The sequence below is a fragment of the Drosophila novamexicana genome, unplaced genomic scaffold, assembly GCF_003285875.2.
Source record: "Drosophila novamexicana strain 15010-1031.04,08,12 unplaced genomic scaffold, DnovRS2.1 tig00000193-arrow-pilon, whole genome shotgun sequence".
Lineage (NCBI taxonomy): Eukaryota > Metazoa > Arthropoda > Insecta > Diptera > Drosophilidae > Drosophila > Drosophila novamexicana.
Window position 1 is genome coordinate 355,479 of NW_020824787.1, and position 27,617 is coordinate 383,095.

General features: G+C 40.3%; 1 protein-coding gene across 2 annotated transcripts in view; it reads left to right on the forward strand.

Moving 5' to 3' along the window:
• Nucleotides 1-27,617, forward strand: part of LOC115758584 (rap1 GTPase-activating protein 1) — a 108,391-nt gene that overhangs the window by 51,912 nt on the left and 28,862 nt on the right. For both annotated transcript variants that reach the window (XM_030699304.1, XM_030699303.1), the window contains exon 2: nt 5,266-5,449. In XM_030699304.1, the coding sequence (XP_030555164.1) occupies nt 5,266-5,449 (184 nt within the window). The remainder of the gene's footprint in view (nt 1-5,265; nt 5,450-27,617) is intronic.

Below are 27,617 nucleotides of genomic sequence, written 5' to 3' on the forward strand. Positions count from 1 at the left end.
GACTCCTGGAACTAATTTTAATGACAATTCATGCGGCGCGGAAGCCGTCGCGACTGCACGTTTAGGCACAATGTGAGAATGCGTCCACCCCAATTTGCCCCTTTTCCTTTGCCACCTATTGTTTTCCCTCTCCCCTTGCCACTCCCTTTACTTTTCTTTTTTTTTACCATTTCCGCTCAAAGGACTTTCACCGAGAGCTCGCTTTCTTCTCGACCATCTATCATTGTGCGGCGCGCATATATTGGCGCAAGTCTTTTTCCGGGCATAACTGTTGTAATTTTCACGTAGTTTTCCTATAAATTTATAACACATCCTGCCGCCGCCGGCCGACTTTACACGCTACAATTATGCTATTAATTATGGCCATCGGGGTCTCGGGCCATAGGTCGGGCTGCTGTTGAGGTTTTGACTTTTTGCTCGCATATCCTTTTACATGTCATTGTCCCTCTCGGCTGTCCGGCAACGGGTTCTGCTTATCGGCGCAGTGCATCGCACTGTAGTCCTTGCCACGTCCTGCCTGTGTGTGTTTGTGTGCGTGCGAGGGAGACAGCTTCTGATGCTATCAGTTTTGTGCTCCAGTTTCCAAAGTGCGACTAAAAACTGACCCATTAGCTGGCTGCGTGTCTGTGTCTGTGTGTGTGTGTCCTTTGTCCTTTGGGACTTGATTTCTTTCTTCGTTTTTTTTTGTGTCTGTTGCTGTTGTTGGACATTTCCTGTAATTTCTCACCGACAATTGGAAAAACTAGACACTTTTCTGCCGTCTGCATCGGCTGCTCCTGCGCTTAATTAGCGCCTGGGGACGGCCCATCAAAAGCCAACCGCTGCCTGCCTTTGTGCGGGAGTTTTTCCTGCCCGGCCGAGCAAGTGTTTCCCACGCAGGCACAGCTGCGGGCTCTGGCCAAGAATCAAAACCCAAAAACCTAAACCCTGCTTTGTTTTTTTTTTGATTCTGTTGTCGTTGCGGCCTGTGATTAAGTGCTGCATAGCAGCTCATATATCTTCCTCTCTCCTGCAACTGTCAACGCCCCGACGTACCCACGCCCCCTTGTCCCCATCTCCCCCACCTATTTCCCTGGTTGTTTTTACTGTAATTGTTTTTCTTTGCATTTTCCGCTCGGCGGCCAAAACTTTTTAAACACACGCGCAATGCGCCGCGCATGCCAAATGAGCTAAGTTCTAGCCGAAAGGTGAGGGTGAAGGTTGGGGTGGGGGTGGGGGCGTGGCAAAGAGTGGGCTTAGGTGTGAGCCGGGGGGAGGCGTCGCTTGGGTGGGTGACATAAATTTGCATTTAATGAACACTTTTTGGTGCGGAAAAATAACAGAGGTTCGCATAGGAAGTATTAGCGCATTGTATTGCTTTTAATAGCTTTTAATTAAGTGGGCGTGGCCTTCCACCTAGCGCCGCCCGCCTCGCGTCTTTAACAATGCCAGCCAAACAGTTAGACGCAGGCGCAACCGCAACAGGAAGTGAGTGTATTCTCTTTTGTGGGTGGCTCTGGCACAGTTCCACAATAGCAGGCAGAACAAACCCAGCGATATCATCAGCAGACTCTGCAAGAGCTAAGCCTAAGCTATCATCAATCTAAAAGAAGAACAGGAACAAAAGGTGCACTGTTCGGAAGTGCCCGACTAGGCAATACCCTGAGTCTAATACTGTGCTGCCTTTACACACAATCTAGTTTTCTTTTATAAACATAAACTGCACACATTCTTCTTGTTCCTTACTATTGTGAACATCTACGTGAACTTCGGTGCTCGTTGTCCGATCTTTATGAAAATTTCAGGGCACAAACATGACATTCAAATGAGTGTAAATACCAAAGTTCAAGACTATGCCTTCAAAATATTTCAATTCAATGTGAAATCTTTTGAATATCCGTATACTGTAAGATATTTCACATACTAAGATAGTTGCCTGTCGTTTAGTGCTCCAATCGAATCGCATATCGGATGAGTTTTATCGGTTTCGTTGAACGAGTTATCGATTGGCCGGCAGTTAAAGCTGATCACGAATGTTGCGTATGTCTGTTACATGCTTCTGCACAAAAGCAATATACCCTTCTTGTATCTTGTTGCAGTTGCAGTTGCATTAACCTTGAATCATAGCCTCAGACAACACACAGACATATCCCCGCTCCCCCTTCTGTTGCCGCTCTCTGCGCCCTGTCATATGTGTGTATTTTCATTTTTATTGCTTGTTAGGGCAACAGTTTTATGTTCATGTCCTGCGCTGGATTCCTATTCCCATTTTTATTTCAATTTTCGATTTCTATTTCAATTTTGCAGCGACAAATCATGTGAAAAATTGTCATAAAAATGCAATAAAATCGCTCGCTCGTAATTTGATCAGCCGAAACTAGTTGGTTGCCATATATATAAATATATTCGGGCATTGTTGCCCAAAGATACTAGAAATATGTTTGACAAAAACCGAAAATATGTAACGATTCAGTATATTCAACTGTCGAATGGCTGTCAGCGAGGCGTTAACTTGCATTTACTGGGAAAGTCAACATTTCGATGAGTTGGTTCGCCCAAAAATAACAGAAATATTTCTGTAAAAAAAAAAATACGAATTGATGCATAAATCAATTAAATAAATTCGGATATTGCATTCGGCTCTGAGTTCACAGTTCGAATGAACAGCAGAATATTGAATATTTACAAACGTGAGCTTCAAATAAATATATAAATATATATATAAAATATAAAAGAAATATTAAACATGAACAGATTCAATAGGGTTTATTGGTTGAAAGAAATCCTAGAAAATAAATATATATTTAAGAATAGGAGAGACATAAGGCATTGTCGAAAATTCAAAAAAATTAAAAAATATATATTAAAAAATATGAATATAATTGAATTATAATTAGATTGAATTGATAAATTATTGTTAGTATTTTCTATTATTTAATATAAATCGAATTTAAAAAATTTGTTTTCCCTGAATATAATCATATTATTCATCCAATTCTTGATAAATGTATTTTTTAAATATTTTTTTTACATTTTCAATAATTGCACTAAAAAGTTTAGTTATTTAAAATCAAGAAGAGTGCATGAATTTTCAGCTAGTTATTCATTTAACTGTCTACCTTATTCGTTTATCATTTCTGACTAACCCACACATGTCATATACCCTATAAAGCAGGCAGCTGTAGCTCCTCCTCCTCCTCATCCCTTGGCTGGTTCTATTTAAAACTTCTCGTATTACCATGCAACGGGTTAGATCTAACATCCACTTTCTCTGTCACTTAAAAACTATCAACACTCGGGGTTTTATTGTCCTTGTTGTTTCAATGATCAGAGCTGATGATGCATATGCCTGAGAGGGGCAGGCCTGTCGCCTTGTTTCGATATCCTTTTGCCATAACTGTCATACTTTTATGTGTGCCAAGCAGCTCCAGCTTCAGCTTCGTGTAGGTGTTAATTTATGGCCAGCCAGGAGTTGTCGGGACGAGCAGAGCAGACCAGAGCAGAGCAGAGCGAGGCAGCAACAAATTGTTTAAAAATAACAACAACAACTGAAATTCTAGTTGTATTTCTTGTTGTCTTTCGAATGTGGAGCAAAGGCAGCTGCACACACGCAATAAAAACAACAACAACGGCAACAAAGTAAACAACAACAGGAACAACTGCAACATCCTCAACATGTTTGGCTCCTTGGCCAGCTGAGCCTGCCCCCACCAGGCCAGCCCCTCTTCCGCTTCTCCGTGTGCCCAGCGAGGCGTTTGTTGTTTCTGTGTCAACAAAGTGGCGGCTGCTGCGACAAAAGTTCAGCCAAACCAAACCAAAAAAAAAACACACCAAAAAGATGAGCTCACACACACAAACACACACAGAAACATTGCACAAGTGACAAAAAAACATGAATAAAAACAAAAAAAAGAACAGAAATATGAAATATGAAATATTCAAGTGGCACTCATAATTTTTTTTTCCTTTCTTTTCGTATTCCCTGATGCGTGAACGCAACTCTCAAGAACCTGAGAAATATTCCACTCAACTCTACGATTTTTCGCAGCGGAAAAAAAAAAAAAAAAATAACCATAAATAAAAAACACAACCGAAAAGTTATCCTTAAGCAGCTCTTGACTGCCCGACTGCAGCGGCAAGCCGAGCTGAAGAATTAGATTAAGCATCCTTGAGCTTTGATTGCAATTGTTCTCAGAGAACGATTCAATTGAGACTTTGAATCGAAAGCTTGGCACGGCATTAGACACTTTCAACTACTTGCAAGATACATGAGAATGTTGCAGTTCCCACCTCTCAATGTATTAATTTATATATCATATATATCATGTATATCATGTATATCATATATATCATATATATCATATATCAACTTATTATTAATTCAAAGATTTCTCTAACAACAGTTCTTCTAAATTTCAAGATTTGACTATCCATAATTCTCTTTAATTCGCTGTTAGATACTCTCTTTAAACTTGATTCGTATCATTCTTTTTCCACACTTTTGGCAGCGTAAATTAAATCACTTTTTATTAAAATATTATTACTTGATAAATTTCTTCGCATATTCCTTTTATCTCTAGGAGGTTCTTATATCTTTTTATTCCAATTTTAAGACTTACTTTCTGTTACTTTTTCAAGTTTTATAAATAATTTTGCAGTTTGATTTTATTTTTCTTGCCTCTATTTCCTTTCACTTTCGTTTGTTTCTTTAGTTTTGCTTTTACTTGATTTCCCTTCTGTTCTTAAACGTTCTGCTTGACTTTGCTTAGCTGTCAATCTGTTGTTCTATTGAATCTTTCTGCAGTCACCACTCGAGCTCTTTGTGTGCGCCCTCCCTAGCAAATTGGTTAACCTTAATGGAACTCGCGGTCCTTGCAAGTGACTGCTCTAGTGGCCACTTCTCGACGTGTTCCCATAGAGCTTGCCTTCGGGTAAACCCCGAAGACGAGGGTTTCGCCACTCGAGTGTGCGCAGTCAATTGAAGATTGTTGAATGCGCATAGTCGGACTTGGACTTGGACTTGGACTTGCACTTGGATTGGCGCTGAAGCATGAAGAGATTGCATGTTGTGGCTGACTTGGCTTTGCTTTGCTTTGGTCTGGGCCAAGCTCAGCTGTGACATTGCCAAGTGCTTGGCTTGGCTTGGCTGGGCTGGGCTTGGCTGGGCACACGCTAGCAAAAAGATTGTGATTAGCTTTTCGCGTGCACTATTATTAAGCAGTTTCCTGTATCTTGTCTCTCTCTCTCTCTCTTACTTATCTTATCTCTCTCTCTCGCTCCTTGCAGACGCCAGCATGCCTTCATGGCGGGCACACAGAAGCAACAACCGGCCACAGGCGGCGGCAGCGTTACGCACAGTCCGGAACGCTTGCGCGGACCCACACAGGATCTCTTCGAGCTGCTGGAGCGGGTGCAGTGCGGCTCGCGTCTCGATGACCAGCGCTGCGTGTTACCAGCGTACTTCTCACAGGTGAGTCGATGACATCAGCAGTCCCACCCCCCACCCCCTTGCCCCCTCTCTCTCTCTGCTTATCGAGCTGCTGACCTGCCACAAAAGGCGCTGCATTGTCCCTGGGCATATGTTCCACTAATCTAACTAGGACCCTGGGACTGACCCATAAAAATCCCAGTTGCAGCGAAAGTACTAAACATTTTATTGCCCATGTGTGCTGGGTGGGTTGGCTAGAGCTGAGGGGGCGTGGCAGTGTGTCATAAAACTGGCAAATGGCACAACAAAAACTCAATAAATGAATGAATGCCCACAGTTATATGTATATGTATATGCATATGTATATGTACATGGAATGCAACTGACAAATTGGTCAAGCGTCTACCTCTCCTCCCCCCCCCCCCCCCCCCCCCCCCCCCTTCCTCTCCCACTCTCTCTCACCGCGCTCAACTACTTCAACTTCACTGAACCGCACCTTTTTTCAAAACCTCCATATAATTTGACATAATCTGCGCGTCTTTGTTGTTGTTCTTGTGGTTTATTAGGCATCAATAAGAGTAAGCATGTGTGTGTGTGTGTGTGTGTGTGTGTGTGTGTGTCCAATGCCCAAATGGCAGGGATTACACGTTTGCGTTTCGTTTGGCCAATTCTTTCAGCAATATATTTTTTAAACACTTTCAAAGCTGCCTTTTGACTCGCTGCTGATGGCGTTGGGTGTGTCCGCCGGTGTCTTATTGCTTTTATTATTTATTTAACAATTTTGAAATTTCAAAATTAGTTGCGCTTTTGGCAATTGCAATCTGACAGCCAGGCCAGATTTGCTGGGTACAGTTGAGCCAGCTGCGCATTTAATCGACGCCAGAGAGCGCCACAGTGATGCTCAAGTGCTGCGGCTGTGCTGCCTTATAGTTAGCCGCTAGATGTCGCGTGTACAGTGGCGCTACCTAGCGTACGTTAAAATCTGTTCCCAGAGCACAGTTTAGTTGGCCGCACTGCTGCTAGAGCGCGTTGCACTGTGGCGCCACGCAGCGTGTGTTTTTTTTATAATTCGCTAGGTGGCGAAGCAAAATGGCGCCAATTAAAAGAATTTAAATTTAACAAGTATTAAACGAAAAACTATTAAAGTAATTCATAATTCCAATATTAAATATTTCATTTCAATATATTTTTGTATAAATTATATTATAATTGCATTATTTCAATAAACTAATTTAAAGGGCTTTTAAGTAAATTCAAAAAGTTTATTACATTAAATAATTAAATATAAAATAAATAATATAATAATAAAATATATTAAATAAAAAATAGAAAAACTTTTAACATGATAACTACAAATAATGAAACTATTAAAATATTCAAAATAATAATCAACAAATGTGAAATAATAAATAAATAATAATTTGCGTAGTTATAAAATTAAAGCTACAAAATAATTTATTAGACAATAACATTTTTATTTGGCAGAGTCTGATAATTCAATTTAATATTGAAACGTAGTAATATTACAAATTATATTTAATTGCAATTATTAATTTTCTTCTGCTGGCCATAAGCAAAGGACGCCCACTCTAAGTAACTCCCCAATTCAATCGCTTCCTGCCAATCTCTTGCCAAGTTGCCGAGCTCACCTTCTTGCACACAGCTCAACAGAGCATAATCCGCTTAATAATTAAATTGTTGTTGACACTGCGCTGCACAACACAGCTTCCAAATCCCGTGCAGTTCCCCTCTGTGCGCTTGCTCGACTTGCTTCCGCATCTATTCACATTTTAATTTAGTTTTCGCTGGAAATTTCGTTGCAAACTTTTGCATCAAAAGGTCCTCAACTGCTGCAGAACTAGCTGGCCGCATGCTCCTTTCTTTTCTGCTCATGTGTTTGCATGCAACAGCCCGTCGCCCCGTGTTGCAACAATATGCGGGCCACAGGCACGGGCACTCACAGAACCCAAGACGTTGCCACGGGGCGAGTCGCCTTTTCAAACTTTTATGCGGGTCGTCGTCGTCGGCGGCGTCTCTGGAAGATGCTTCGCACCAGCTGCCAAACTAGGTTGCATTTGAAGTATATCCCTGACCCCTCCCCTTCCTTCCCCTGCCCGCCCAGCCACTTGCCCCTTTTTGTTGGGCTCTTTGCAAAGTGTTTGCTCGAGTTGCCAAATTGAATTTAGGCTGTGGCCTGCATGCAGTTTGAGAGCGACTGCAGCTGCCTGTGCCGCTCAAACTGTTCCCAGTGCTTGCCGCATAGCTGCGCGTGTTCTCGTCCTGGCCACAGCCTTTTTTCCTACTTTCCAGCTATTTATTTTGTTCTCTGCCTTGGCATTTGCCGCATTGTTACACGCGCTTTTAGCCACTGCATACTTTCGGGCTAATAGAGTGTGTGTGCCCGCCTCTCCCTAGCCACGCCCCCTTTGACCACACCCGGACTGCGCATTTAATTCGCATTTGTTTGCGTTTCATTTAGCTGGTGCCTAATTAAGCCCAACTAGAGGCTGCCCAACAAAAAAATGAACGCTGTACACTCTTCAGATACATTTGTATCTTTGTATCTTTTGCTAGCCATCTCTGTTTTTCGGCGCTTGCATTGTCTCTTCTGCTCAAATCCGCTAAAATTTATGCCACTGTTTGTTATTCCCCCCTCCCCCTCCCCCTCCCCCTATACGCACCTCTTCACAAGCAAAAAAATGTATCTTAAACATTTTATTTTGGGTTCTTTTTGCGGCTGCCTTTTGTTCTTTGCACATTTTTCGCGCTGTTGTTGCAGCCAACCTTAACGCTATGCCAAGTGGCATACACCCCCTCGCCCTCCCCCCTCTTCTTCTTCATCAACTTGCCCTCCCCTCACCCAGTTGTGTTGTATGTGTTTGGACTGAGCCGCTTTTTCAATGGGCCGCATGCAATTTGTCTACGCCCAACTACAGCCACAAGGGGCACATGAGAGGGACGGTGGGACGAGGGGGGGGGGGGGGGGGGGGGTCTGACTCCCAGGCGCAATTGCAACAAACGTTGAAGTTGTTAATTGCCGTGGTCGTCAGCCGCAACGACGTCCTCTTCGCAGTTGTGTTTCTGGCTCTGGTTTTGGTTCTGGTTCTGTCTTTGGCAGCAGCTACTCCCACAGTCGTCACTTTTTGCACACACACGCCACACACACGTACACACTCTTGCATTCTAAACCACAAAATGTGCGATGTTTATCTCGAGTGCGGCCCACACATATCCCCGCCTCCTCACCCCACCCACAGCAAATTCAGATGCAGCTGCAGATATGTAAACCTCAGCATATGATCTAAGTCTGTCTCTGTCTCTGTCTCGCTTTACCTGTCAGCCCCCTCTGCCCTGCCCTCTCTCTCCCTCCTTTGCCACTCCACGTGTTGCTTTTTAAATTTATAATTATTTTCCGGTTGTTGCATGTCTGCGCTGCCTCCTCGCCTTCTTCTTTCTCTTAGCTAAGGCTCCCATTTTAGCTCGCTTGTGACTTTTTAATAAAAACTCCCTCAGCTAGCTGCCAAACCCCCCCCCCCCTTTCCCCCTTGGCACCTGCATAAAACAATGCAACTTTAAAACTATTTTTCTTCAGCTTTGCTTTTGCTTTTGCTTTGTTTATTTCTGATGATTTCAGCGTCTGACAACTGGAACTTCTTCTATTTTTTTTTTTTTTGTGGCTTTGACGTTGACGTTGGTCTCCCCCTCAGGGCCACCTGCCATTGCCTAGCCCTCGCGCCTACCCCTGTCCCCGCCCCCTCGCTTCCCTTGCTCATTTTGGGATTTTCCTCTGTTGTTTACCATGTTGATGCTTCGCCGAGTTCGTTGTTGATTGCCGTCGTCTGCTGTCTGCCGCTAACTTTGAAAAGCAGCAACAACAAGCAGGGAGCAAGCTCTTTTTATTATTAAGTTTAGCTTTATTTTAATTTTTCTGTTATTATCTGGAACAACTTAAATTAAATTTGTATGAATATTTACAATCTACTTATTCTACTGGTAAGTCTTATATACAAATTTACAGTGTCAACTATATAAATCGATCTGGAAGATCTATTGGGTGAGACCTTCGTAGTCTCCTCCGCGTTCGGAGTCCTCCAATTCTGCGCCTATTCAGAAGACGCCTAGCCAGTCGATTAGGATGACTTCTCAGTCGCGCTATATAATTTGCGGCCTGTATATTTATTATGTCCCCGACTTTGGGCACTCCTAAGTCTTTTTCCAAGTCGGAGGTTCTCATATACCAGGGGGCACCAGACAGATATCGGAGCGTTTTTGCTTGGAGCACCCTGATTTTTGAAAGACTGGACTTTGCAGCAATGCCATATACCTGCATACCATAACGCCAGGCGGGAGCTATGCAGGATTTATAAATGGTGACTTTATTTTTCAAAGATAGCGCATTTCTACTGTTCAGAAGCCATCTTAGTTTTCTTATTCTGTTCTTTAGGGTTACTGAAACACTTGTGATGTGCTTGTTAAAGTTCAAGCGTCTGTCTAGGTGCACACCTAAGTATTTGTGGCTGTTGAAGTGCGTCACCAATTGGCCGCGCAAGAAAACTCCCGGACACATGTCCCTCCGTAGCGCATAGGTCACATTGGCGCATTTATTTAAATTAATGCCAATATTCCAGCGCTTGGCCCACATTTCAAATTGGTGGAGATATTGCTGCAGGACGTCGGTAGCTTCGTAGACACAATCGTTTCTTGACAAGATGGCTGTGTCATCTGCAAAAGTGGCGATTGTAAGGTCGTGGGGGTCCGCGACTTCAATTGTAGAGCCAGTGGGCATATCGTAGGTAAAGAGGGTGTAGAGCGTGGGCCCTAGCACACTCCCTTGAGGAACGCCAGCCCCGATGGCCTTCATGTTTGACTCAACTCCATCGAGTACTACCGAAAATGACCGGTTTGTCAAATAATTCTGCACAATTAAATATAGTTGAGGTGGCAGTAAGGGCTTAATTTTGCAGAGTAGCCCATCATGCCAGACTCTGTCGAAGGCTTGTTTTATGTCTAAGTACGCTGCCACTACGTACTCTTTGGCTTCGAAACCCTCGAGGATAAAATTCACCACCCTATTTAGCTGTTCCGGTGTGCCATGAGATTTTCGGAACCCAAACTGAAAGGGGGGAATTTTTTCTTTAATTCTGTCCAAAGACAGCAGTCTCGTAAGCAGACAACGTTCGAATAGTTTTCCGATCGTGGGCAACAAACTAATAGGCCTGTATGAGTCTAGGGACGAGGGGCTCATTCCAGCCTTATAGATCATGCATATTCTCGCCTTTTTCCATTGGCTTGGAACATGCCCCAATCTCAATACCGCATTAAAGATTAACACTAAAAATAGGACTGCTCTGACCGGCAATGCCTTTAGTGTTATGTTGTCGATGCCATCATCGCCAGGAGCTTTTCTTGTCTTAAGTGCTGCTATGTGGTCTGATACTTCGTTGACAGTGATTGGAGCAACTGGGAGGCTTAGCTGGCCTGGGCTCTCCAGTGTGAGTTGGGAGCAAGCTCAGACTTTGCTGCTGCACTGAGAGATACCCTGTAATATGCTTAAAATCAAGCACAACTTTCAGGCGTTTGCTTAAATGCAAATATAAATATATAAATACATTTGTTGTGGAACGTCGACATTTCGAATAGAAATGTCCGTTCGGAGAGTTTTCACTGTACTTCGTTTGTTGCTATATCAGCTCAATTGCTTATGCTGATTATGCTATTAACTTTTTCTTAAGGAAGGGAGGTCGAAAATCTTGTGTCGAGATCATTTAAAACACTTCCAAAACGTGTTTTACTGCCATTTGTAGTTGTTTCTCCTGCAGCTTGTTGTATTGTAGGGTATAACTGTGCCAGAACAACATGGTAAAATGTCAAGCAACAGCATTTTCTCTATCAAATATAACCAAGCTCTTCTTATACATTCATCATAGCCTGTCCGCTGTCAACATAAAATTACAGGGTATGCCTGACAGCAACAACAACAAGCTCTAGCTGTTTAGTTCACATTAATCCCGTTACTCATCATGGCTAAAAATTAAAGCCGCATTTCAATGCTGACTTTTAATGCGGGTCATGAATACATATTTCATTTCATCGTTCTTCTTCTGCTTCTTCTCCATCTTGTGCTTCTTCTTCTTCTAGCCAAAACCTAACCTCTTTCTAAGCCAAACTCAACTTGGGAGGCAATTACTCACAGTTTGCACAAATATTTTTGATGGCACGCCTATAGCTCAGAGTTTGCTGCATTTGTTGGTAAACATTGAAAAGCAGCACCCACAACAACAACAGCAACAACAGCAACAACAACAACAACAACAACAACCACCCGCTGCAATATATATATAAATTTTTGAGATATATTTATTTGTAGAGAAACGTGTGCAATGCGTCGCTTTGGTATGGGCTGATGATTCGTATTTGTTGTATTTGGTATTTGTATTTCTTGTGCTTCTTCTTGTATTTATTTAAGTAAGATTTGTTGACTCGTTTCCACACACATTTAATTATATATTTTGTACGCCAGTTTTATGGCTTGAATGCCAAGGTCACGCGGGGCTAGTTCATAAATTTTTTTCACTATGCTATTATGTCTATACATATGGTGATATATATATATTTCTTTTTGCCACAGCTGTTCCCAAATATCCCAATTGTTATCACACAAGTCGACAAACTCTGAGGGTCGCCAGTTTTAGTTTCTTTTTGCAGCTTTCTTATCGGTCAAGCATGTGCGTGCTGTATAAAAACAAAAGATATATATTCACACTTAGCTTGACTTCTTATCGCAGCATATTTACAAAATATTTATTTACAAGCTTTGTGTTTTCTTAAAGCATTTAGCCCGAAAAACTCTCAATTTACCCATTTTAAAGTTGGCGCCCATGCAGCTCACTGCTTGTCTCGCTCTAACGCACGCAGCTTTAGGCAAGCGCTTGTCGTTTGCAGCACTCTCGCTCGCATTATGTTAACTTACAGTCGTTTTGAGTTGTAACTCACTGTTATGCTCAGATGAGCTGCCCAACGACTGTTGTTGCTCTCTCGCCGCACGCAATTTAACATGCTGTTAGCAGAACGTCGTGTGCGTTGTCGGCGCTCCGCTTCTGTAATTGTAATCAAGTTGACGTTAGCAGACGTCTTCGGTCGGTCGTCGTTGCAAGTCGCAAATCGCAAGTTGTCTCTTGCGTGTCGGTACTTGTTTGTCCGGTGCGTTGTTCGTTTTGTGTTCGTTACAAATTTAAAACAAAAACGCACGCGAGTTATTTTTAAAACAACAAATGCAGTTGCTGCGTTTCAACTTCTCCAAAATACCAACAACAACAAATATAAATTTATATATAAATAAATTTGTGCCTGTATTTCTGTCTCACTCTCATGCAGCAGCGCATTTCGCCTGACAAAAATAAAACATCTTTTGAATTTTGTATTTGAATCTTGTTGTAGTTTTAAGTGCGTGAGCACCTCTGTGTGTGTGTGTGTGTGTGTGTGTTTGTGTCTTTTGTGGGTATTAAGTGAAATTATTTGCTTAGAAATTCGCTAAAAATACGCAAACAGCAAATTTGCATACAACAAATCGCAACTTTGAAGACGAGCAGCGCTTCAAAAACTGTGCAGCGACAGCGCTTGGAAAGTCGTTACAGTTTGACACTCACTGGCCACAAATACAAAATAACCGAAAAAAAACCCGTCAAACGAGTCAAACTACGTGCGCAAAGCAGGCGCAAAAAAAAAACAACAACAACATTCATAATTATTTGTCTCAGTTGCAAGAAGAAGAAAACGCGTCTGAACAAAATTATAACAATTAGCCCAGTAACAACAACAACAACAACAACAACAACAACAACAACAGTTGCAACAAAGTAGCCGCCTACAACACACGCCCAGTCCACAATCAATGCAGTCAACAGCAACAACAACAGCAACAATAACAGCAACAACTGCAATTGAAGCCTGAGCAACAACAGTCAACAACAACAACAACAACAACAAACAGCGAAGGTGGCATTTTATAGCGAAGGCGCTGAGCGACGTTGGGTGCGTCAGGCGGTCATGGGGGTGCTCAGGTGGCGCGATCTGCCCGGATCGCGAATGTCGTCGTCGGGCTCAGCAACACACAACAACAATAATAACAGCAACAGCAGCAACAGTCAACAGCAACAACAACAGTATCACAACAGCAGCAGCAGCAACAACAACAACAACATCAGCAGCAACAACAACCACAACAACAACAATAGAGAGGTAAGTTAGCCCGAAAGGTGTCTGTGTCTATGTGTGTGTGTGTGCGAGTGTGTGGGTTGTGCTTTGGCGATACATTTTCATTAATTAAATGCAATTTGGGCGTTGTAATTGCTGTTGTTTCGCCTTTTATTACTGTTGTTCTTGTTCTTGTTGTTCTACTCTCTTATTCTACGCGCTTAGTCACAAACGTGTTACAGTTGAGCAGCGATTGGTTAGCAGAAGCGTGGGTGCCGCTGCCTCAATTTGGCAGCATACAACAGCTTTAACACTGTTAAAGTTTGAGAGTAACAGACACAGATCGGCAAGCGCTGCCTTTAACCAATAACAGTTTGTTAGTAGGGCTGGCTTTAACTGTCTAATGATCATTTTTAAGCCACAGTTGCGCATTTTAATATATTGTTAATTAATTGATCTGTTGACAGTCGCAGTTTGAGCATTATCAGTTGCGCAGTCTTGACAGAAACAAGTGCAGCGTAGCTGTTAATTGAAATGTTAAACAGTAACAGTTTGACAGTCATGCAAAGTGCTGGCTGCTTTTATATGTGCATGTGTTGACAGCGCAAGTAACACAGTCAGGATGAAAGTTTAGCAGCCACTGCCCTTAAGCTGCATAGTTGTAAATTGCTATCGTATTTCGGCTGGCACAGTTTGACACGCGCTGCCTTTAGCTGCACATTGCTTTGTTATATGCGACAGCCATAGTTTGATTGCCACTGCCATAGTTAAGCAGGAATTACGCCTTTAAGCACCCATTCGTTAAAGTGCTTTGAGCCGCTTTAATGGCTGTCAAACTGTCTGCGCATTATTGTCATCAATTTGTGGGCACATTTCGGCTTTATTCGCCTTATCAATGGGCCGAGCGCGCGTCGTTCTCTTTAATACCAATTTTTAAATGTAATTTACATAAAAATGCTGCGGCTTTCACGCATGTGTGTGTGTGTATTGTTAAGTTGCTTAATTTAAAAAAAAGCGACAACAACAACAACAACAACATATTTCGAACGCTTGACTGATAACACAAGTATTTGTAATTTAAATGTTTGCTTTTGCTGCTGTGCATAGCCTTTGCCTGCCTGCCTGCCTGCCTGCCTGCCTGTGTGTGTGTGCGTGTCGGTGTCTGCGAGTGAGAAGGCGGCTTTTTCACTCTTTCTACCCACACTCATACGTTGTGTGACCCTTCAAAAAAAGAGTTTCCAGGCACACACACACACACACACACACACACACACACACACACAGAACGAAATCCACAACACAGCATCCACAATTTGTACGTTCAGTTGGCAATGCAGATCGCGGCGAGAAAGCGTCTTCTGTCTGTCAGCCTATCATCATTATGATGATTACACATTCATCATCATTAAGTGCGGCATTTGGAGTAGACGGCGAAATGGGCGAAATGGGCGAATTATGCGATTCTTGTCGTCGCCTGCTTTTACCTACGCACTTTTACTACTTCCCCTCCCCCTCCAACGCACAAGTCTTTCGCCAACTTTCGCCTGAGCCATTTTGAGATTTGTAGATACTTTTTTTTTTTAGAGAATTATGAGCCCCAAAAATGGACACATAGCGCTCAGAGGCCCTGCCGCAAACGGATCGCACGCTCCAATTAACCTAAACGATTGCATTTTCTTGTAGTTGAACTTTTATTTTTCTTCGCTTTGGCCCCAATGAAAACGGCTTATCGGCACCTTAAACGTGTCTTGGCTTTTGTGTGTTCCCCAATTCAATTCAATTCAATTTGGGGCGCATCTCTTATCAATCCTCGAGCATGCTTATATTTTATTTATTTGATTCTCGGCCCCAGAGAAAAGCCAACATTCAATTTGGGCACAAAGAAATGCTCACATGTGTGTTTGTTTGTCTAATGTGCGCTTTGCAAAGGGTATTTTCATTTTATCAGATATTCTTCTTGAGCTATAATTTACATTGTGTAAATATTATATATCTGTCTGTTTGAACTCAGTCAGTTGAAGGAATCTTGTGTCTAAACTTGGTACAGATTGAATATTTTGGAATATCAGCTCAATATATAACTTTATTATATAGGAAATAGTTGACTTTTTCCTTGAAATAGTAGCTTGTTCTTAGACTTGTTTATTTTAGCCATATTTGAATTATATATTTCCTCAAGGTAATCAAATATCACATCTTAAAGATAATTCAGCTGCTGCAAGATCTTAAAAATCACTGCTTAAATATTTTATCTAAAGCGTATTTAAAAGTGCGACTAAACATCTAGTAAAGCTCATTTTTTTAGTTGTTCTTATTTAATTTGATTTTTAATTTTGTATTTTGATTGTTTTTCTTTGAACCTGCGCCCACACGCGTCACGCCCCCAACATGTATCATGTGGGCGTGGCACCACACAGTCTGCTCTTCTTTATTTATTGGCCAAACTTTCGCTGTCTGTTTGGCTTTTTGACTGCCGCCGCAGAAAAAGCAGCAGCGGCAGCGTTTAGCAGCCACTTTACGGTGCCTGCCTGTCATGTATCTTTATCTTTGGCTGTAGATGTATCTGTCAGATACTATATGTGCGCCGCCTACAATATCCATCAGCTGTGTGCTTGCGGTCGCGTTCCTTCATAACACACATGGCTGGCAATTTATGACGCTGCCCATTTTGATGTCAAGGTTTTGCCCCCTTACCCGAAAACCACTTGAGGACAGACTTCCTGCTGCGCCCAGGCAGGGATCTGTATATACACTGAGAAAAAGTGGAATACAGAGCAAAGAATATACACAGTATATACAAAATAAAAGCAAAAGTATTTACAACTAGAAAAAATACTTCAACTGCATCATTTCTATTGAATATGATTTTGAGTTCGAAGAAGACTTAAATATATACAAGAAGATTTAATATCTATAATTAATATATAGAAACTGTTAGAACCACTACCCTTCTTTTTTTGAGTGTAGTTACAGCTGACCAATGTACTAGCTAAAGTACAGCTGACGCCTAAGTTGAAAAACCCGCGCCAAGGTCTGCAACAGACGCCGTCTTGGAAACGCTTTCGCTTTTTGTCGTCGTCGTCGTCCACGTCGTCGTCTTGGTTGGCGTGGCTGCCCTTAAATGGTCAGGACCATGTAACTAACGACGTGTGGCAGCCTAGAGTCGCCACCTAGGTAGGTTGCAACGCCCCGCTCCCCATACTCCTCCTCTCCCTATCTCTGTTCCATGCCATATGTATATATATATATATATGTATGTGTATATACAGATATATATTACTTATGCATATGGATTGCATACGGCCGCAGGGCGCGTGTCTTGCATAATGGCCCACGATTAATGCGTGCCCAGTTCGAGTTCCCAGTCTGGAGAACAGCAGCAGCACGAGCAGCAACACGAGCAGCAAACGAGGCAACAATGAGGCAACTCATTTTGTGCGGCTGTGTCTGGTTAGTTAGTTAGTGATTCATGGCTGTACCGACAGACCCTGACTCCTCTCCAGAGTCGACTGCTCCCAGTCACTTCCTTGCCCAGCGACCGGATATGCATTTGCCAGTTGCCAGTTGGCAGTTTGCATTTAGTATGCCTCCTGCTTTACGAGCATACAAATTTATGCTTGCCGTTTGGCAATCCAAGTACGAGTACGAGTACTCACACTCAGTCTCGTAATGACAGCGATAATGATGATTATTATGCATTGCCTCAGACTGATTAAAAGCAGAAGGGCATAGGACGACGGGCACATAACAATCATGTACAACATGGCCGAGACGAGACCCGAATGGATCTCTCTCGCCTCCCCTGGCTGCGGCAGAGATCGTTGCAAGTCGATAAGGTCACTGATCGATTGTATCGATTCATTCGTCGGGCCACTTGAGCTGCAGGTTGTCTTTTGATTTAGCTAAAAGAGATAAGCGTGTGTGCGGCACAAGGTAGAGTATTTCAAGAAGCATCTTTCAGCATCAGAAAAATAAATATTGTTTGGGTTAGAAAATATCACTGACAGCTTGTAAAAGTTAGACGTGATAAGAGAAGATTCGAAATGAAATTAATCCTCTATATATAAATATAATTAATTGAAGACGGTCAATTTTATATTGTAAAGAATTTGATTGATCTTTATTCAAATATATTTAGATGAATTTAAAGTGGAAATATCTATGAATTAGTATAAATATGCTAAAATGCTTAAACTATTTGTTGAGATATATTGAAATTAAGATGAAAAGGAAATATCTAGATCAATATTTCAATATATTTATAGGTATTAGTAGAGCAACACTTGGCCCTTATTATAATGTTGATATATTGAATTATGAAAAGTAAAACTATATAATTTTTATAAAATACTTCGACTTATATTTGGAATCTCCTTTTACGATGTCCTGTAAAACTATTACTCGTACAATTTGACGATATTTATTTAAAAGTATTTGGATTTATTAAAAGATAAATAGCTGGACATAAGTATTATGTACTTTATATAGAAAAGATGCTAGACTCGTATTTCTATTCAGTTTTTACGATCAACAATTAAAATCAATTTCTAAAGACAACTCAGTAAAAGTTCAAACAGACAACTATTTGTTATTACTACAATAATATTTATGCAATATTTTTTTAAACAATTATTACACCAAATATATTTGCAATCGACTTAACCGATTCTTCACACGTGTTGTCCCAATCATTCCAAGGCTTCCTCCATTCACATGGGAAGACAATCGTCGGCTTTATATAGGCTACATAAATATATATAATGCATATTGAAGTGAATACTGTTTCTATTCATATACTTTATACTTCATGCTCGACAACGGGCATATATATATATATATATATATATATACATGCAGAAATTGTGAATACGTTTGTCAAGCAAAATGTGATGACAATGCGGCATTAAAAAGCATGAAAATCAACCCGTTGCTAAAAGCAACAGCGACAACAGCAACAACAACAACAACAGGAGGCTTGCAACTCATTGTTGTTGTTGTTGTCTTCAGTATTGTGTAATGCCAAACAGTGTCTGGCGGCATTGACAACGCGCTGCTCGCTCGTCCGCCCGCATGCATTGTTGCCTGCAAACAAATGAAATTGTGTTTATGAAAAAAAAATAAAGACAATGACAACAATTCTTTATACACCCCCAACTTTCGATGAAGGGAGCTGTTGCGACTCATAAACATGCGCTATTAATTAAACAAGCAACCGTTGCAACCATTAACGGTAGCTACCTTAACTTGGCCAACAGTGAGGCAAGTCTCAGGTACAAGAAGCAGCACGCATCAACAGCAACAACAACAACAACAACAAGCACAATATCAGTTATCAGCCAGATAAGACGCGCTCGGCCATATCTGTGTTTGTTCACAAGAAAGGTCTGCCTTGGACTCGTCTTTGTATTTGCACAGTCAAATTGCATGCGAGATAAAAACTCGCCGAGTTTCTTTGTTGTACACACATGAATATACTCTAGCTAGCTGTGCGGAGTATTCCATTTCAACATTAAATGTGTAAGACACAAGAGTGTTCTTAGATATAGACACTCACATATATATATATATATATATATGTAGAGGTATGACTAGTTGGGTCGCCTTAGTCATGGCTTCGTCTGTTCCAAGAGCTCAGATTTCGTGTTATCTAAGGAAAACTTGGTACCTGCTTTTAATAAACAATATTAAGAGGCTTGTGTTGAAAAATAATGGACTTGCTTTTCGTATCAAGATTAAAACATATATTTTCGAAATATTCCTTGAGCCTAGCTTGAGAATAGTTTAAGTTTATGTTTATGCTCTGCTAGTGCCTGACTTCTAATAACTCAAATGATTCGTCATCATCGACATCAGCATCATCATCACCATCATTATATATGTAACTTCTATACCATCTAGTTATCAGAGCAGCTCGGATCTTTGTAGAGTATTCTCAACTTCGTTTAAGATTCTTTCTCTTTATGTCCAATTTCTCTTTTTGGCTTACCAATATTTGCTGAACAGCGATAAGCGTAACCATATTTACCCAAGACGACCTCTATTTTATCGCTTTATTAGTTTTTTGTTGTTTGTTTTTTTATTTTTTGATTAAACAATTTCGTATTTGTCGCTGGCAGCTGTGTGCCTATTTATACATAAATAAATATTTATATATAAATTTTCACGCTGGAAAATTCTTGCTCGCTGCGGCGCTGACAAATTGTTGGCTGCCAAAATTGCGACAGACGCGACGACGCGTCAAATGTTGACAAATGCACAAAAGTGCTTTATGTTAAATGGCGAAATCTGGCGGGTTCTCTAGAAAAAGATACAAAAGTATCTAACATATAGACAGACCATCTAGCTGCCTGTGCATCTATTGTGTCTAAATGCAAATGGTTTTGTTTTGTTTATAGAGCTGCGTGGGCAACGCTACGTTTAAATAATTATGAAATATTTACAGTAAGATAAATACACACCAGCACAAACACACACACACACATACACATACACATGCAAATTGACTTCAAGTTACAGTTACACAGAGTTTCACTCGAAAAGAATTTGTGAGTGGACTCCGAACTGGTCTCGTGTTTTTGTGTTTATTTCTGTAACGCCTCAGCTGTATCTGTAGCTCAGTATCTGTATCTGTATCTGTATCTACATCTATATATGTATCTGTATCTGTAACTGTAACTGTGTGTGTGTGTGTGTGTGTGTGTGTTTGCGGCATCTTTTGTCATCGTTTCGTCGAAAAGTAAAAGTTGTTTCACTTTTCAGCCACTTACAATAACAAAATCCACAGCCAAAGATTCTCTTTACTAAATTTGTGTTGAGATTTTCACTTTATTATTCATAAGTTAAAAAAAAATAAAGATTTAATACCCACAGCCACAGCTTCTCATCTACGGAATCAACACTTTCACTGCAAATGCTTTAAAGAAAATGATATATTTGTTATAAATACATTTTGTATAGTATATAAATATGGGTCGTTGATCGCGCCGCCCGCATAATGTAATGCATTTTAATTTGCAATTTGCAATTGGCTGTAAAAACCGCATGAAGCTAAATTTAGTGAAAATTATTTTTTAATTAATGCACGAATTGTGCGCAGCTTTTTATTTGCAATTACTTTGCGGTTGCCATTGTTGTTGGCCTTTACACAGAACTTGGCGCCTTGGCTGCCTTTTCGTGCTCTTTTTTTCATTCGTATTTTTCGTAATTTTCGTCTTTTTGCTGGCAACGCATTGAAGTTGCCAAATGTTATTGACCCAAATTGAGAAAATGTGTAAGAAAAAACAAACACAATCACAATCGAAATAGAACCAAGCGCATAAAAAACTAAGAAAAATAAACTGCTGAAAATCGTGTGGCAAAATTCTCGCCAAAACAGTTTTCGTATATGCACAAAAAAATATATATATATATAAATTATAGTGACACGATTCGCAGCGAAGTGTACAACATTTGCCGAAAACTCACATATCTTAAATGTCATCTGTGAAAAATATTGCTTTTTCTTTGGAACTGTCTTGACATGGACCAAAAAAATATATATCAAACGCAGTTCTCTGACATGTTGCTAACTTTAGATCTTTCGTTATGTATATATTCTCTATTTATTCCATTTTATCATTCCATATAGTTGTTATAAGTTCGTAAATTGTTACAGTTCCAATCAAAAATTTGATTCCTTCTCACGACTTGGTATTTTAGAACTATTTCTTAAGTCCAATTTACTTGAGACCCGATGAAAACCTAAACATAACTTCTATTTTAAAACGAATTTTGCCGCAGTCTTGCTTATCTAACGCCACATAACTTTTTACCTTATATGATATATCGACCTCTTATTTTCAGGGGATGTTAAACATATATATCATGTTTTGCCACGATCTTGGCAATTCCTAAGAACATTCTCAAACCTCAAAGTCGTTAATTTCGTTTCAAATCAATTTCGAGCAAACACAAACTTATCTTATCTGCTGCTCTGTCCAAATCGCAACTTCCTTTCTTGACTTGCTTAATTCTCTTTTGCCTCAGTCTGTGAGTTGCAGCCCCCCTCTATGCCCGCGCATGTCTGTTCTGTGTACACATTGCATATTATTTGCATACTCCTATTATCAGCTTAAGCATTGGCAAATTGTGTCTGTATTTGCCTTAAGCACCTTTTATATCTGTATCTGAGTGTGTATCTGTATCTGTAGCTGCATGTCGAGCGGCCTAAATTGCCTTTGCAAGCGGCTGAATCAATAGCTGAAATACCGCAAGTTGCCCAAACTGAAAGCCTTGTCGTCTGTTTTTTATTTCATTTATTTTTTATCTGTTGACAAACTAATTTGCGCACAATGTTTGTTTTTTGTGCGATTTTTTGTATTATTTATTTTTCTCGCGCTTAATTAGCAGCTCGACGAGCCTAGTCTTGAATTTTACTATCAATTAACATAATTGGCTGCTGTTCGGCTGTCGGCTTTAACTTCTTTTTTTTTTTTTGTGCTCTCTCTCTGTCGATTATTTGCTCAATATAATTCGCTGTGATTGGCAAACGTTTGGAAAAATGGCTAGCTGCAAGCCGCGCTGTGGAATGCGGCTCTTGTGGCACTCGCGGATTTGGGTCAGAAGAGAAGCAAGTCGTCGACTGACTGCGTGCGCAAGTATTAGCCAACACGGTCTTTGAACTGGCCAATGCTCTGGCCAATGTGCCTGTATGTGTGTGTGTATGTGTGTGTGTGTGTGTATGTTCGCTTGTAATCTGAGCCATGTGTATCATAATTTGCTCTGAGCCAAGCGTCGCATCGCATCGCAACGCGTCGCCTTGCGTCCACATTTTGTGGGCCAAGCTGCGGCCACATTGCGCATACGCCACGTAGCTGCCGGGCTGCGACTTGAGACTTGCTGCGGCTGCCGCTGCTTATCGCGAGTGGAGAATCATTTTGCGGCTGTTTGTGCCACGTCTTTTGTTGTGGCAGCATAGAAAATGCAGCTTTAGCTGTTTGTTTGTCTCTGCATTTGTTTTCAATGCGTTGCTGACCCAGAAAAAAGGAAAACTTTCATGCCGGAGTCCAGCAGCTGGCGCAGCATGCAACCGCATTGCCAGAACCCGCAGCCGCCGCAGTGTCTCAACAGCGACAGCAGACAACAGCTGCAAGTGTTTTTGCGGTGCACAGGCCCTAAGGCATACGATGGCGAGGGGAAGGTGGGCGTGGCTGCGGCTGCTCCCCATCAACAGCAGCGGCAACATCAGCAACTGCTGCCCCCACTCAGCATATGGCATATGGCAATGGCATTTGGCTTATAATTAATACTTGGCCCGTTGATTTATGTGCCACATTTTGTTGCAGGCGCGCGCGAATTGCCGTTGGAGTCGTCTCCGGCTAACCTGTTCCTGCCACGGCTGTGGCAAGCCTTGCGCAATTTGCATGCGGCTTTGATTAAGCAACTTCGACTGCAGTGCGTTCGAAACTCTGCCATAACTAAATATTTATTTATTTAACAATTTGATTTTTCTTCTTGAATATTTTTGTACAACTTTTCGTTTTCTTTTTGCGCATCGGTTGTTGATTTTTTTTTTGCTGTGCAGCTTTTTATTATTTATTATTCAGCGTGTTGCTGGCTGTGATGAAAAACTTGTGCTATTAACAAAAATTTACATGCCAGCAACATCGACAACTGGCACTGGTTTTTTTTTCTGGCTTTTAACGAGTTTTATTTACAAACATTTGACTTGAGTCGCTTTAAGTGTTTGCAGTTCTCGTGTTTAATGAACAAGTTAGTTAGTTTTTTTTTCTCCTCCTTTCTGCTGTTGTATTTGTTGTACAGCGCAAAAAACATACAACAACAGCAAAAAGTTGACGATTATGTAAGCAAGGCATGGAAAAAAGTGCGCATAGCTCTGAAACTGTATGCGGCCAGTGGCTGTCAAACTGTGCAATTACCAGAGACAACTTTAGAGGTTGCTAAATGTCATGCCATTGATATAGCATTCATTTTTAATAGTTTTCCATTTTACTTTAACGACTTCATTATCAGGTTTCTATTTATGCATTTAAATGCATTTATACAGAGTATAAATGAAATTTATGAATATTCCAGCTGATTAAGATTTACAGCTTTTGACTTTTTAATCTCCATAAAGACCAATGATAAGGGAATTTATTGTTGTGCATAATTTTCCAAATTAAATTACAAATGAAAACTCAACAAAATGGATTTTAAACTTTTACCAAATAATTGTTAAAGAGTTTATTTAACTGGGAGATAGCGAGAAGAAGCCTACTAGAAGATGTCCATGCCTAAATTCTTAAGAAAAAATGATAATTAAAATATAAATAAAAAAATTCTTAAGAGTTAGGAGTAGAAGAGCCTACAAGAAGATGTGTTGTATATAACCATGCAATGCAGATGTTGGAATATAAATAATAAATATTAATAATAACAATAACATAATGGAAATATACAATTTTAACAAGAGTATAAGCTGCCTGTTAAATCAGTCCAAACTCAAACAGAGTGATTAAAGCTACTATTCAAAGTTATCTATACAAGATAAAGTAGGACTATAGTTTTTATTCACATCAATTTTTAACAGGTGGATAAACTGCCTGGTGAATATTGACAGTAGTAACAGCAGCTGGCAAGCTTCTGTGTGATATCCTTAGTATCCAATACAATATAAATAGCGTTGATTTTGTCATAAGCATGAACGAAAAAGGCTATAGTTCTTACTCACATCAACTTTTACCAGGCGGATAAACTGCCTGGCAAATACAAACGGTTAGAGCCGCAGCAAATCCCTGTGAAATGAGCTTAAACTAATAACACTGTACATATCATGAAAGCTTTGTAATACCCATTTGTGAACTTGCTGGAATAATTTTTCTGAATATTAATTTAGCTGACAAAAAGATTCTTAAGCTGCTTTTGCTTTAAGATTGCAATGAATTTCACTATGACGCTGTTAGCGTCGGGCAAGAAATCATTGCATTTATGGCCTGCACTCACATTTCAATTAGTTTAATTTGCCTTTTTGCTGAATGTCCATTCAGACAATTTGCTTAAGTGTTTGCGCTTTCGTTTGCCATTTAACCATTTGTCTATCTGTGACATTTCTCCCCAACCAGCTGCAATTTCGCTGGCGATTCGCTCGCATTCCGCCCGCCAGGCGCAACAATTTTATTACAATTTGCACTTGTTGTCCATTTTCAATGTTGAACCTCTCGCTCTTTGACAGCCAGTAGGCAATTTCACTTTGCCAATCGATGAAGACGAGGTGGAAGAGGCAGAAACAACTTTCATTTTAATTAGCAAAGCGAACAGCAGAAAAAATAATCAAAATCAATTTTGAATCATGTGCGATTTACAACTACAACAAATTTCAATTCCAATTTCAATTCCAATTCCAAAACGCTGGCCAATGGCACGGAAAAACTAACTAACCGCAGATTCAATTTAGAGTCAAGCCAAAAGGTCAATTAGCCAAGCGGCAGCAGCAACAATTTGACGTACATATGAAAAAAGCAAAAAAGCAAAAAAAAAAAAACTAATCAAAATCAAAACAATTTTTGACTGACAGGCTAAAAGTCGATTTCAGAGCAATCGACAGAGGGGAGGAAGGGAACGAGGGGCCTTAACAATTGCAAACCTGTTTACAGTTTTGTGTGTTTGCAATTCGAAAGGCATACAGCATATATTTTCTATTATTGTAATTGTTGTTTTTGTTGCATTTTTGTTGCCTAACAACAATTTCAAACGTGGCTAATTACAAAAGCGCTCTTTATTGCTGTTGTTGCTGTTGCTGTTGGTGTTTTTGTTTGTGTTGGTGTGCAAGGTGTGTCCCAAGCTGCCGCTTTTGGCCAAGTCAGCTGCCACCCACCCAGTCACTCAATTGCCAAGTGTTTTAATGACAAAGCGCCTGTTGAGATAATATTCGCATTGATAAACCAGGCTGGGAGAGAGAGAGGAAAGAGAGATAAAGACAGAGAGGGAGAGAGAGGACAGAAAAAAACAAGGATATAAGGCTGAAAATATACATACATACATACAGAGTTAATATAAGAAAGAAGACCGAAAAATAGAAGATAGCGAATAAATACACAAAAAACTATAGAAAAGAAAGAATTAGAGAAAATATAGAGAAAGATTAAGAAGTGAAGTTAATAACATAATGAAGATAGAATAAGCACATAAAAATTGGAAGAAAAAAAATTATAGAAATTAAGATAAAAATAAAGAAACAAGATAGGTAACATAGAGGTAGACATATGGTATAAGATGATATCGAAAATATGTGAGATAAGATAGAAATAAGAAAATATAGTTAAGAATTAGAAAATAAATGGATAGTAAATCAAAGAAATAAGTAGATTGGATAAGAGCAAGAACTTAAGATAAATGATATGTGTGACAATAGAAACGACAGAATAGTCAAGGCAGAGGATAGAATACATAATAGACTATAGATAGATTACATAATGTAAAATACAAGGCAAAATATATTAAAGAATGCCGCGTGTAATAGAACGACAGACAAAGGAATAGGATGTATAAATAAAAATTTTTACCTGGCTGCTAATGGATTATATAGAGTCGCCCCCATTGTTGTCCAGCTCTGACGCATGGCTAGGCATTTGTTTGAAAGGCCACAAAACCAAACAGAACAGAAGCCGCCAACTGACTCATGCTCCAAAGCGCGGCCCAAATAAATATTGCTCAATAAATCTTTTGCTGATGCCAGAAAAACTATTTTCAATAAATCTCGTTTCGCTAAATATAGTAAAGCAACTATTTCTAGCAGTTCGACAAGTTCAAATGTCAATGGCAACTAAATTGTCGTAAAAATGAAAAATAGAAAAACAAAGAAAAAGTCATTTGCTAATAGCCGCAATTTTGCACACACGCAGATACAATAGATACACAGTGAAAGATACAGATACAAAACTGCAGATACATTTACACGCAGTCACAATTGATTGTCTTTAATTGCGGCCAATTGGCCCGACTTTGCTTTGATTGACCCAAACGTACCAATCGCATCCTGCACAGGACGCGTGCTCTTTAGCTTCCTGCCGCCTGGCGCCGACGTCTTCTAATCATCTACACAAGCTTCTTCCACGAACCGCGTTCCGCTCGTCCGTTCGAGTAATTGGCCGCCAGCTGAAACTACCTGAGTTTCGGTTTTGGTTTTTGTGTGTTTGTGTTTTTTCTTTTTTTCTAACTGTGCGCCATGTGTTGTCGTCACGTCCCGACGCCGACGCGGAGTCCGACCTTAGTCTGGGCACTCGTTAAATATTGTTTTTTAAGTGCAACTCTTTTTGGCTCGCCACGCCCCATGGTCCCCATTGTAATACGCATTACACAATGTCGCACGCTTTAATTTTTTGCTGCCTGCCTGCCTGCCTGCCTGCTACGAGGTATTTTGTTTTTTGTGGGTTCCCTCGTAAAAAATAGTCGAGTGAAATGTTTATGCCGACACTTAGACAACTAGAAATGTGAAATGAGTATGTGTGTGTGTGTGTGTGTGCTTGTGTATATTATAAGTTAGCTGAATTTACGATCATTTTTTTGCTGTTGTTCATGATCACGTTTCATGCGGCGCCTGTTTTGCAACTAAATGAGTTAATGAACACTGGGCACAGTTGTAAAGCGATTGCAAAAGTTTGACAGCCAGCTAAAAATATTTTTAAATGGGCCCTTGTGCGCTTAAAGTTGTAGAGTTATTAAGTAAGTAGCTAGAGAAAAGCAGGCCGAAGTAGAGCTAATTATTTAGTAAAAACTAAAACTGCTTGGGAATTATAAGCTGCAATAAATTTAAGTCGAAATATAGCAAGTAAATTTTCAAGCTAATCTGAATGGCTCGCTATAGTAAAACATTATCATGCAACTATCTTTAGTCAAATACAAATTATGTGTTATGTTAGAACCAATTGAGAATTGTAAGAAAAGGCTGATCAATTCGTTATTCTGTTTGTTGTTGTAACTTTATATTTTGACAGGGCTCGCAGGTATTTTTCCACACATATTCACAGCGGCTGTGCAT